Source organism: Myripristis murdjan, chromosome 3, assembly GCF_902150065.1.
Source record: "Myripristis murdjan chromosome 3, fMyrMur1.1, whole genome shotgun sequence".
In the NCBI taxonomy this organism is placed as follows: Eukaryota; Metazoa; Chordata; class Actinopteri; order Holocentriformes; family Holocentridae; genus Myripristis; species Myripristis murdjan.
The window spans coordinates 29788383-29801168 of record NC_043982.1 but is presented as its reverse complement, the minus strand read 5'-3'; the positions used below and the strand labels follow the sequence as shown (position 1 = coordinate 29801168).

The following is a 12786-nucleotide window of genomic DNA, read 5'->3' as shown; positions in this document are numbered from 1 at the left end:
TAAAAATATAAGCAGAGTTTGATTCTGATTGGATTCAAGCTACTTGAGTTTTGGCAACTGAGCATTATGGATGTGCATTTCACCCACTGAGACTTATCTCAAAACAAGATCAACGATACAATGCATATACACTACTCACAAAAAGTTAGGGATATTCGGCTTTCAGGTGAAATTTCAGGATGAACCTAAAATGCATTATAACCTTTACAGGTAAACTTAATGTGACCTTCTGTAAACTTTTGAATGCACATGTCCAACTGTTCAATGTTGCTGTTCTCTAACAAGGAGTTTAACGGCAAAATTCACATCAGGTGTTTGATGCTCCAGCTCATCGAGGTCGTATCATTAGGGAACAGCTGCTGGAGACTGGGGTACCTCAAATGGAGTGGCCTGCACTTTCTCAGACCTGAATCCCATAGAAAACCTATGGGATCAGCTGAGTCGCCGTGTAGAGGCTCGGAGCTCTGTACCCCAGAACCTCAATGTCCTGAGGGCCGCCCTTCAAGAAGAGTGGGATGCCATGCCTCAGCAGACAATAAGTCGACTTGTGAACAGCATGAGACGTCGTTGTCAAGCTGTAATTGATGCTCAAGGGCACATGACAAGTTACTGACACTGCCATTTTTTGTTGTGGTATATCCACCACTGTTGTTGGCTTTTGTTTCAAGAAATTGTTTGAGATGAGGAAATCACCAGTGCATGCTTCTACTTAAATGCCCTACTTTCATGATATAATATCACTGTAGCGTGATATTTTCCATAAATTTCACCCAAAAGCCAAATATCCCTAACTTTTTGTGAGTAGTGTAAATACATTTTACATAATCAACAGATTGGTATTTGACTCAGCCCCGTTACGATGCAATATGATGCAATGCGATACAATGCAATGGAACAGTGTGAATTTTAACATCTGGATTCTACCAGTGCTATAGTTTTGCTGCTAGTTACGAAAAGAAAAAATGATGGATATACTAAATCCAGTAACAAAGAGAAGGGGCCATTGCGATGGTGTCAACATTTACAATTTCATTTGTTAGCAGAAAAGCATGTAAAGCATTCAACTGTAAACAATACTTTACAGCAGTCCACTATTTGTAATGCATTTCTGCAATGAGAGGCAGCTCCATATGATGAAACCGTTTCACATGAATAGTGCTGTGGCTTTGGTAATAGAATCTGACCATGCAGAGGAAGGAGGGTGTGGAGGAACATTTTGATGCTACCTCCTTCCATGCTTCAAACTGCAGATGGTGTCACAAGACTGTTTTGTCTGAGCGAGGGGAGCGGGAGGAGCGGGGGGGTCATGTGACCTCATGACACTCACAGTCAAGAGAGGGGAAGATGCTCACACAAGAAGGAGACAAGAGACGCATGGAATGAGACGCATGCAATAACAACAAAGTAGCAACATTAGTTGATGCCGAAAGAAAACGTGTGTGTTATATTGGAATGTATCGATACACTAAGTGTCATATATTTTTCTGCGATTCACTTGTGGCTTGTTATGGATGTAGGCTGTCTTAATCTATGCAGCTGCGTCTTAAACATTAAGCCTGATGCATCTAGATGATTTGCTGAGTCGTTGCAGCCCTATTTGGCATAACTACCTGGTGGCAACTGGTGAACGAGCTGAATTTTTATTGAAATAGCTTAGTAAATGCCTTCCAAGCAAAACTTACCAGTGGCTGCTAGTCACACAAAAACTCAAACACACACACACACACACACACACACACACACACACACACACAGAGAGAGAGAGAGGGAGGGAGGGAGGGAGGGAGGGAGGGAGAGAGAGGGAGAGAGAGAGAGAGAGAGAGAACTACTTGCAGTGTCTTGAAACCACAGGTCAGCAAATTGTGGTGGCCCATGAGTGCACAACACAACATTTGCAAGGTAAACAACAGATGACGACACAATACAACCTCCACCTCCACCAAAACACTGATTAAAAAAAGTAGAAACTAAAGAAGTACAAAGTAGTTCGAAATAAGCACTAAAAAAAGCACTCAAAGAAAAATCATTATAGGCCCTCAAAATTAGCTGTGAAATATACAAAAAAAGAAAAAAAAATGAAAGTATTAGCAAACATGCAGGGGAGCTGATTCAAAATAACTGTGGATCTCTGGTGTCACAACAATGATAGTAACAAGGTCCAGCTCCTCTTGCTACGAATGACAATACTGCATCATGCATTATTTGACGAGAAATGATTACCTCAATTAACAGTCCTTAAGGTGCCTTGCCAAGTTTGAAGTGTTAGCCTCGTTGATCAGCACCAGTTTGTGGAACTGTTTGTGTATTGATCTGTTGAAATCTGTGGCCTATCCATGTTTGTTGGCTGCATATTCCAAAAAAAAAAAAAAAAAAAAAAAAAGAGTTTCTGGTCAGGGATGCCCTGCAGGACCTGCCATGCTTTGCTAGTGATTTTATGTCAGGAGTAAATTCCCGAAAGTAACAGCAGGAAGTTACTGAAGATAACCTGAGATAACGAGGAGACAAAGACACAGCTGAGAGTGAGAGGAGGGGCTGTGTGGGCCCTGGGCAGTGGTGCACTGTGTGTGTGTGTGTGTGTGTGGCTGGTAGGGACAGAGTGAGAAAGGTTTTATTTTTTATTTGGAGAAAATAAATTTACTGGCCACCTGGTGACCCCAATTTATTTTTCTGCCAAAACCAAAATTTACCTGCATTTTGTGATTGGCAGGTTTTAATTTGGGAACCTGGCTGGGATGTAAAGATAAGAGACTTGAAAAAGGCCAGTTTGTGCCAAATTATTTTAGGTGCATGAGACAGCTTTCTTCACAGTCACCTTGTGCAGAAAGACTTTTTTTTTTTTTTAAACCAAAAATTGTCTTGAATAGTAAATCATTACAGCAAATCATCATCTGATTGCTTGTATCACTGTAAGAAATACATTGAGCTGACACTGACTGAATCTTTGTTTCCCTCATTAAATTCATTGAAAAACCTCTTAAAATACACAAAATATGCACTATTTTCACATGGGCGATGATAATGAGTGGAAAATATTTAGCTATATTGTAATTGTATCTTCCATTACGGTCACTTGTGTTGGTTTTATAACTATCATTCCACATGTTCAAATCTGGATGCTGTGACAGAACTAAGAAAAACTACGATGTAGTTTCGATCTTCCTTTGTGCATGATCTTTCTAAAGGAGAACTCAAACACTACCAGAATGAGCACAAAATTTAAAATGATAGAAAATGTAATACTGAATGTAAAGTAGAAAAGAGCTGCCAAAACTGAATGCAGTGATGGATAAAGAGCAGCAGCAGAGGAGCAGAGGTTAACGGGGGGTTGGGGGCAAACCAAAGTGCCTTGCTGTAAAATGGCCAGTAAAGGCTTTATACCCTGTTCCTAATAGTCACTGTAGACTCTTTAAAATAAAATAAAATAAAATAAAATAAAAAACATAAATAAGAGATTGCTTTTCAGATGCTAGGTGCAGAATGCAGGTGTGGGCAAAACTAGCTTGTTGAGTGTATTAAACAGTATTCATCGTAACATTACCAGCAGTGTGAGGTTCTGGGCCATGAGGCTAATGGAGAATGGTTGGAAGATTTCAACTGAGGCTTTAAAGCAGCTGTGGTAATGTCTGAAGCTTATGTTTTCAGATGTTCCCGAGCGCATTAACAGGAGTAAACAGTCTTAGATGGGCGAGCTGCAGGAGTGTCATTGAAATGAAGAGACGATTATGACGCTTACAGTCCTACACACTGTCACACTTACCAGATCATGGAAAACCAGAGAGGCAGAGAAGAAGGAAAAGAAAGAGAGCTAGAAAGAGAGAGGCAACTTGTATACACAGACTGAAGAGGTTTAGCAACACTCAGTGCAAAGTATGAGCTGGCAGAGGATGAGTGGAGGTGGGGACGTCCACCCTCAGTTGCCAAATTCCTCCTCAGCATCCTCCATCCCAGAACACAGGGAGCAGAAAACACTGATCTGAAAGGGATGCTTGATATTGGTACTCACTCTGTGTACTGCAATAATGAATGTGACTGTAATAATGCAGAATGCTGAATGTGGTGCTGATTGTCTAGAGAGAGTCCTTTGTAACAATGAGGTACTGCAGAAAAAAAAAGACCAACACATTTTGGAGAGATGAATGTGCTCCTTCTCTATATTTCCCTAAAACTCATTGTCTAGTATTTCATACTCTCTTCACACCTTAAAATTGGTTGAAATGTTCTGAAGACATGTATGAAAACTAATGGGCCTAATCCTCTGGGCTATTAAGGCTGTGCTGACACAATTCAACTTTTCTCAAACTGCCTTCTCAAACACCTTTTTCAGATCAATAAAATCAGCACAATGAAAATCCCATTTCCCAATTTTTGTTGGGGAATCCTATTTCTCGTAATAATGTAAAGAACTGTAATGTAATGTATGAACTGTCAATACTGTTGAGATTTGAACAACTTTAACAATCTCCCTTCAGTGGTAAACAGAATAAAGCCATTTTAGAAATTTAGTCTCCTTTCTACTGTCTATAAAGGTTCTCAGTACTGCTTGATAGTACGACCTGGATGACTAAAAGGCAATTGCACTTGTTTCTCTTGAAGACATTTCAACTCTCACCCAAGAGTCTAGTTGCCTTTGACCTGCTACTTATTGCCACCCATTTCCCCAATAACTGCTGTGCTTTGTCAACTGTGTATGCATAGATGATGAGGTGCCTTGTAGTCGGTCAGGCTATAGAAAGCTAACTGCTTCCCAAACTAGCCAAAATCACCCTCTGTAATAGTCAATGGGTCTATCAGCTACAAAATGCAAATGAGTTACTCTATTTCAACAATATACCATTACTGTCACTCATTTCAGTAAAATCTTAATTTTTATAATCAATGGCAACCTAGACAACCATTGTGCAGTTTGTAGGATTTGTAAAATGGAAATCAAGTACAAAAGAAATCTATCCAGCTGGAGTAGTTTGCCAATAGGGATGGGTATTAATAACCAAAATTAAATTAGTACCTGTTCCTAATTGGTCAGTACCAAAAAAACGTTAAGCCCCTGGACAAACGGTGCTGCCATCGGTATTTATGTAACATTAATTCATTGTAAGATAGCTGGCATTTTCAAATTCCTGACTATCCCCTAATGATGACGAAGCCGCAGGTGTCAGGTGATTATGTTTGCAAGTTTATATTCTGTCCTCTCCAGGTTGCCAGGGAAAGGGGCGGCGCTCTCTCTCGGGCTGCGCTCTTTTTGAACGCCAAATATGCTGGTGGCACACCAGGTAGGCAGAGTCAGCACTCAGTAAATGCTGAAATCAGCTGGTCATGTGCCGCCTCGCCCGCTTGGATAAGGCATCGAGAGATACTGAGTTTTGTTTTGAAAAATTTACCTGAAATATAATTAGCTTTACTGACTGTGTTTAAATATGAAAAGTTGGTCTGCAATTTTAACTTGTTTATAATATGATTGGTTGAAATATTGTTTATGTGAGGCTGCCTTTTCATGTGGAACCCAATTATGTGATTTTGAAACTGGTTGATGACTTGAACTTGATTTCTATCGTTTACCCCTCCCACGCCCTCTTATGTAAAAACCGGGCAGATCAGGCACAAAATCAAGCACAGCCTTTCTCTCTTTCACACAGACACAAACACACACACACACACAAGCACTGCACTTTGTCAGACCAGCAGAGACACAGGAGAGAGCTAAAAGTTCCAAGGTCTGAGTGCATTTTACACAACAATACCAACGTATCAAAACATCTGTTGTGCAAGCACCATATACACATGCAGAAATGTTCAGTTTGTTCGGAAATGTGCACTGCGCTCACCGCCCATCCTCATCCACAGCAGGTGTGCAATACCTACGCTTCATAGATTACTGCCCATTTAATTCATAAATACCGCACCTAGCAACATTCTAAACAAGTGTGCTGAATAATGTCCACATTTTATACTGTATAAAAATGTGCAAAAGACATTTAGATGTTTTCTATTGCATAAAGCAGTGCAGTCATTAAAGAGTGGCATTTTGGCTTTGAATAGTTCACTTGATATAAATGTAATTTAAATGAAATGTTGCACCAAGCAGATAGAGAATATGTCTGTGATGTTGTCATACAATATGGAAAAAAAGTTTGTTTTTTTCCCTAACTTTAACATCACTTTAGGGTAAATTCAAGGGGTAATCGGAGTTCAAGGAGTAGGTGTGACGTTCTCTCCATAAAAGAGATGATTGTGAGCAATTTTTTGTATGTATTTTTATTTATGTTTTCCTTCCTGCTGCAACACAAATTGCCCTTCAGGGTAACAAAGACGACTACTTATAGTTCTACCATTACTAGTAGCATCTGGTTGCAAGTGTGGAGCTGCTATATTCTTTTGCATATTGGGCCTGGGATGAATATTTCTCAGGACTGCTCTATACTGTACTCCACTCTGCGCGCGCACACACACACACACACACACACACACACACACACCTTTCTGTCACTCTACCAATAGGCTGGACATTCCCACTTGCAGGCCTATACTTGAACAACACATTAACAACACAGTAATGCTCATGGCCTATGGGCCAGAAAACAGAACAAAACACACAAAGGGATTATTCTTATGCCATAGGCTGGATGAGCAAATAATATTGATATTGAACTATGATGCCTTGCTGTACAAGACCAGTCAGAGCTTTTCTGATTTTATACCCCTTTCTTTCAGTGATGGTAGACTAATGCTAAATCATTATTATTATTATTATTATTATTATTATTATCATTAGTAGTAGTAGTAGTAGTAGTAGTAGTAGTAGTAGTATCATCATTATCATTATCATCATCATCAACATTATCGTCATCATCATGTATTTTATTTTTTAGTATTTCTGAGGAAGGCTCGAAAAAATCTTAGAGAATAGGAGCAGAAGGTGATATTTGCTGGTATAAGATTTGTTTTCCTACAAAGTCAGCTTCAAAGACTACGAATGAGGCACAAGTTTCTGTAGATGTTTTAAGATGTGCATCTATGTGCTGATAGTGGCAGCTAGTGCAGCTGGTCATTATGCCAAAAAAAAAGTATGCATCCTGCACTTTTTGTTTCTTTCCCTTTTTTTATTTTAATCAGCATGAAATGCTGTTGAAACAGCACCTTTTCTCCATGAAAAAAAAAAAAAATCAGTCTAATACTGCAAGAGGTTTGTATTCCACATTTAACTGTTAACTTTACATTTAATTGTTAATTTCTACAAAAGCAGGCAATTTCTACAACTGAAAATTATCATCTTTTCTCCTAATTTTCCCTTAAAAGAATGATGAACCATATTCCCTTAATACATCACTGCCAAAAAGACCTAAAATGAAGTTATGTAATCTTAAAATTGTAGATTCTTATATTGTGACATTTTACATTTTCACGTTAGGCTATTACAGTAGGCTTTACTTCCACTTCACTCCACCCCCAAAACAAAAGAAACTATTGTAAAGCTTTGTTTTAACACAATCTGTGGCAGAACATGGGCACACGTATAAAGAGTGAGGCTTCACATCTATGACACCGTGTGGCTCAAGACAAACCATGACACAAAACCCAGGTACAAACCGAACTGTGAAATTTGAACTGTTACACCCTTACCCATAAACATATAATTAATGATGTTCTTCAAAAAAAAAAAAAAAACTGAGGACACTGAGGATTAAGACTGCTCATGGTCACTCATCGATGCTGAGAACATTTTAAGGAAGACAACATGCATCACTCCCACCTGCAATAATTAGCAACCTCGGCTTCAGTCTACAGTGAACTGTACTCGTAAACAGACATGAGATGAACAACAGAAGGTTATTTTCAGGTCATACTTCATGACTGGAATTTAGGATGTGGGGTGAAAAGTGAATTAATATACAAAATTTGTGGACTGTGGCTGTTGATGTAGGTCACTAAACCCTGGAGACCACTGAACTGAGGAAGAAAAGTTTTGAAGCTTTGTTTAAAAGACACACTGAATGATGACAATATGCCTTAATAATTATAATAAATACAACAAGAGCTGCAATGACTAGTCGATTATAATAATCGATTAACTGCCAACTATTAAATTAACTGCCAGCTATTTTGCTGATAAGTTCATTGTTTTAAGTCATTTTTGAGAAGAAAATTTTCAAATTCTGATTCCAGCTTCTTAAATGTGAATATTTTCTGGTTTGTTTAGTCCTCCATGACAGTAAACTAAATATAATTTTTTGATGTGGGAAATAGGCCTAGTGATCAACACTTTTCATCATTTTCTGACATTTTATGGACCAAATAACTAATTAATTAATCAATAAAAAATAACAGATTAATCAATGATGAAAATAATTGTTAGCTGCAGCTCTAAAGAGTTTGAGCACCTGAGTCTGAAAGTAGGCTACTCAAATTTCCATTTTACCTGGTAAGTGAATACAATGTTGACGTATAGTCACTTCCTCTGTTTCCGCATAACCGCCATTTGTTTTTTTAAAACTGTAACTGCTCATGGGAAGTCAGAAGACAGCGAAAGATGCATTTAAGATGCAGCACTTGTACTGTTTTTGGCAATGCACATACATATCTCAAAAAAAGCTTGTAGGAAACCTTTGCAAGACCTCAGATTAAATGTTACTCTGAAATGCAATCCAGGCCATCACTGCTGTGATGATTAAGAATGTATTATTCAGAGAATTAAGAGACTGACAGCTACTGCAGAGAACAACAATGCTTCCTCTGATTACCTGCTTTTCGACATAGAGTCAGTGAGAGAGCTCCTGGTGTGACTGCCAAAGTGTTGGACACTTCGCCCACTGAAAAGTCTTATTAGCACATTATGCACCAGAAAGTACAGAGGGGAAGAAATACTGAAATAAATTAGTAAGAAGACAAATAAAAAAAATGTATATATTATTTTCATAATTATATACTATAATATATACTATGTATTTAATTATTTATTTCATTATACACTTTTTTTAAATTTGATATATTTATCTGCATAGTATTTGACATCTGTCACACCACTTTTACATGGTCTAGTTAAAAAAAAGTTGTTTTTTTTTTTTTAAAAAGATGAAGACTGGTGGCTCATTTGTGGGGCTGCTGACCCAATGCTAATGACAGACAATCTTCAGACAGGAGTTCTGAGTTCTGATTTGAAACTAAATTAAAATTAATGGTTGGTGGAAAGTACACTAAATTCAGAGTTTTGTGGCTTTAGTACTGAGCGCTTGATCCCCCTTTGACCATAGGCTGGTCGTAAGTTTCACATCTGAAGTGCAGAGGCTACACATAGGTGCAGAGGCAGGTTAACTTATGGGCATAGGGAGGCAATGCCTGGGACCTCGTGAATCAAAGGCCATCAGGCTTTCAAAAGCACTACCTTTTTTTTTTTTTTTTTTTTTTTTTTTTTTTTTGCACACAGGCTGCATAGGTTTTCTGCAGATTCTACCTGTGTCTAACAAATGATAATGGTAGAGAAGAAGACAGCCCTAACACTGACATCATTAAGACATGGCTGGTAAGAACAGTCAGGATGTGCACAAAGGACATCACAAAGGATTTCTATTTAAAGTAACTCTAAAGGACTCTGTGTTACTTTTCTCAATAGATAACACCATAACATAAGTTACTTTTAATGGCAGTAACGCAACATAACAAGTTACATTTAAGTTACATTTTCCAACACTGCAGGACACACACACACATTGACTGTAGACTGTCTCCCAGACAGCAGTGGGTGTTCAATTGCATTATTGAAGAACTCATATCCTAATTTTTTTTTTCTCTCCCAATTCGGGTCTGTGATTTGGCTTAATGAAATGAAAAATAGGACCTCCAAATGGTTTATTGACTAGCGAGGGCTGCTAAATGGCATCAGGCCTCCGAGTCACTAAAACTACTGCTGAAAAGGTGTACAGTTAGGGAGGTCATTCTTCATATTAAAAGACTTGTATTTGATTCTGAATTTGATGGGTAGCATAACAAGGTAAAACAGAATGGTGATGCTACCAAAGCTTTGTTTGAGTGAGAACCCTGACTTTGGCCAATGTCCTACACAGGATTGCATTATAGATAAAAGCAGAATGTCACGAAGGCACTGATGAGAGTTTCAGACATAGAGTCACAGAATGAAGAGTCTGAACATATTCAAGGTACAAGTAATGGGGACTTTGAAGGTGTAATCATGTTTGATTACACCCTGAAAGGCTAGAGGAGGGCACAGTCTAACATGAGTACTGGGCTGTGGGCCTGGAATGAAGAGAAGTTGGAGAAAGCAGTCTTCCATCACAACTGTAGATTAACTTCTGTTGAGTTTGAGAAATCTGCATTATATCCAAGCTTTAATTCAGACAGTTTCATTTAGTTGATTGAAACAGGAAGCCTCAGGTGGAATTCATTGGTATTTGTATAAATTAAGACCATCTGACTGAGTAAAGTAAATCATTTTGCCTATGTGTTGCACCTGTTACATGCTGCCTCAGTTGCTGAATACAAATGACTTTCCAAAAGTGTAATCTGGTACCCATTCACTCAGCGATCTGAGGTTTTGCGATCTGATATTGCTCTAATGCCAAAAAATCAAAGAGATGAAGTGTAAATCACTAAACTGCAGAGTATTGTACTCAATACAGTAGTTTGCAAACCTCCTCCCAAAAAAGTCTTTGTGGAGGGCCAAATTAAGTCCTGTTACCCTATTTTTTTTTTTTTTTTTTTTAACAACCTTGGGGTAGGCCTATCAAATTCATAAAGGAAACATCTTTTATAGCCAAAGAAAAAAAATAAGGCAATTTATGAAGAGGCAATTACAAACTGTCTCTGACTCATTTAATCCATTGACAGTGTGATCTGATTGATACCATGCTTGACTGGTAATTTAGTGTGTCATTGCTGTGGGCAGATACCGTTATCTACTTTAGCACTGCTGATCTTGCTCCCAACTTTCTTTGGGGTACACAAGTACCACTGTTATTTTCCTGATGCATGAGATGGTATTAAGATCGATTTTCATTAGCACCTTTGGAGTGTGTGTTTAACCTCAAAAGGTAAACATGAGCAGCTTACCTCAATCAGTATGCTTACACTTAAGAGCAGACAGCGACTCCTAAAATCTACCCCCCCTCCCTTCGACACACACCACCTCCCACTGCGACCCCGAAAGTGAAACATATGACAGTGTGACAACATGACAAAGGCTAACAACTAACTGGCTGATTCATCAACACAGGATAAAGAAACTACGCTACACCACACAAATGTGGTCTATTCTAGCAAACTCAGACACCGACTCCAAAGTGATGTTGCGCATGAGGCCGGTCTGCCCTCTCAGACACCCGTTTGGGCAACTTTTACGCCCCTCACTACTCCTGCCATATTTTTAAAATTATTCCTCCTACATCAACATCAAAGAAACTCATTGACGTGCTTACGCTACTCGGTGAAAATAAACCGCTGTCTTCCACATGATTAAAGCTAACTAAAAAAAAAAAAAAAAAAAAAAAAAAAGTCTCACACCGCTGGAAAAAAGGGTTATGATGGCAAAATATCTTTTGGCATGCGCACCTTCAGAGCCATCACTTCGTCTGTAGCTATTCACCATGTCCGTCCGCTCAGCACTGCTGTCACTTTACCACGACTTTCAACTCGGCGACGGACTAGGAGTTTAGCCTCCATACCGTAGCCTATCTACTCCATACAGTGCAGTCGTGAACAATTATGTCAAAGTATATCTGAAGCGACATAAAGTGCACGCATAATGAAGCGAACCTCGTCTTCGCAAAGCTTGAGACGGGTTGGTTAGTTTCGCCTGTTAAAGGGCTTAGGACATCGCTTTTTCCATACGCGACGACCTCCCCTTTACTTCCTAATTCCATTATTCGTCAATATTACACAGTATTTCCCTTAGACGTGGTTTTACAGTACCTCATAAAGGTCTCCTGAAGCCATTCTGGGGTGCGGACTCCGGCGGCGCGGCGTTCTTGCCTGCCTTGTTGGCTTTTTTTGGACCCTACTCTCTCGGTGTTTCGGCGAAAGCCCCGATAGACGGGAATTAGCGAGCAGCCTTGTTATTCTGAGCAATCCGCAGTAGCAGATCAGCAGACAGTGTCAATCGAGCCCGGCGCTGTGCGATGGATCGTTCCACACTTAAAACAAACAACCATTGGGGCGGTGCTGTTTACCCAGACCCAACTGGAGCACTGAAATTAGTCCGGCTATGAATATACGGCTTAATGGTCTGCATGCGCCCTACTCCGCTGAGCTCTGTTGCAATCTAACTACTCAAAGGGAGATGATTGGCTAGATGTCTTCAGTTCAGGGACACCAGCTGAAACTGATTTCTCTCTACAGCCTACCTGTCCAGTTTACTGTCAAGTTAAAACCTTGCTCTTAATTATAAGTCGTTTGTGGGCCTAAATATTCCAACCACATTCACTGGAAATAATGACGTTGCATTATGTGAGGGCTACGGAAATAATCTTAGTGATTCATCTTCACAGCAGTGGATTTTAACCCTAATTACCTCATGATGTGTGTAGATCATAAAAAAAAGCTACCTGTACCGATCACCGACAATGACTATCCAGTTGCGATTGAGTGATGACAAAGAAAGTAGCACTACACAATTTTCGCAGTTCCACCCATGCCCTACTATGCTATATATATATATATATATATATATATATATATATGTGTGTGTGTGTGTGTGTGTGTGTGTGTATCTATCTATCTATCTATCTATCTATCTATCTATCTATATGTTTGTCTACACTATGTTGTTTTCCCATAAATTAG

General features: G+C 39.1%; 1 protein-coding gene across 1 annotated transcript in view; it reads right to left on the bottom strand.

The window, feature by feature from the left end:
• Window positions 1-12252, bottom strand: part of LOC115377217 (chromodomain Y-like protein 2) — a 54045-nt gene extending 41793 nt beyond the window's left edge. The window contains exon 1 of the mRNA XM_030077035.1: window positions 11917-12252. Within this exon, the coding sequence (XP_029932895.1) occupies window positions 11917-11940 (24 nt within the window). The 5' untranslated portion in view covers window positions 11941-12252. The remainder of the gene's footprint in view (window positions 1-11916) is intronic.
• Window positions 12253-12786: the final 534 nt, after the last annotated feature.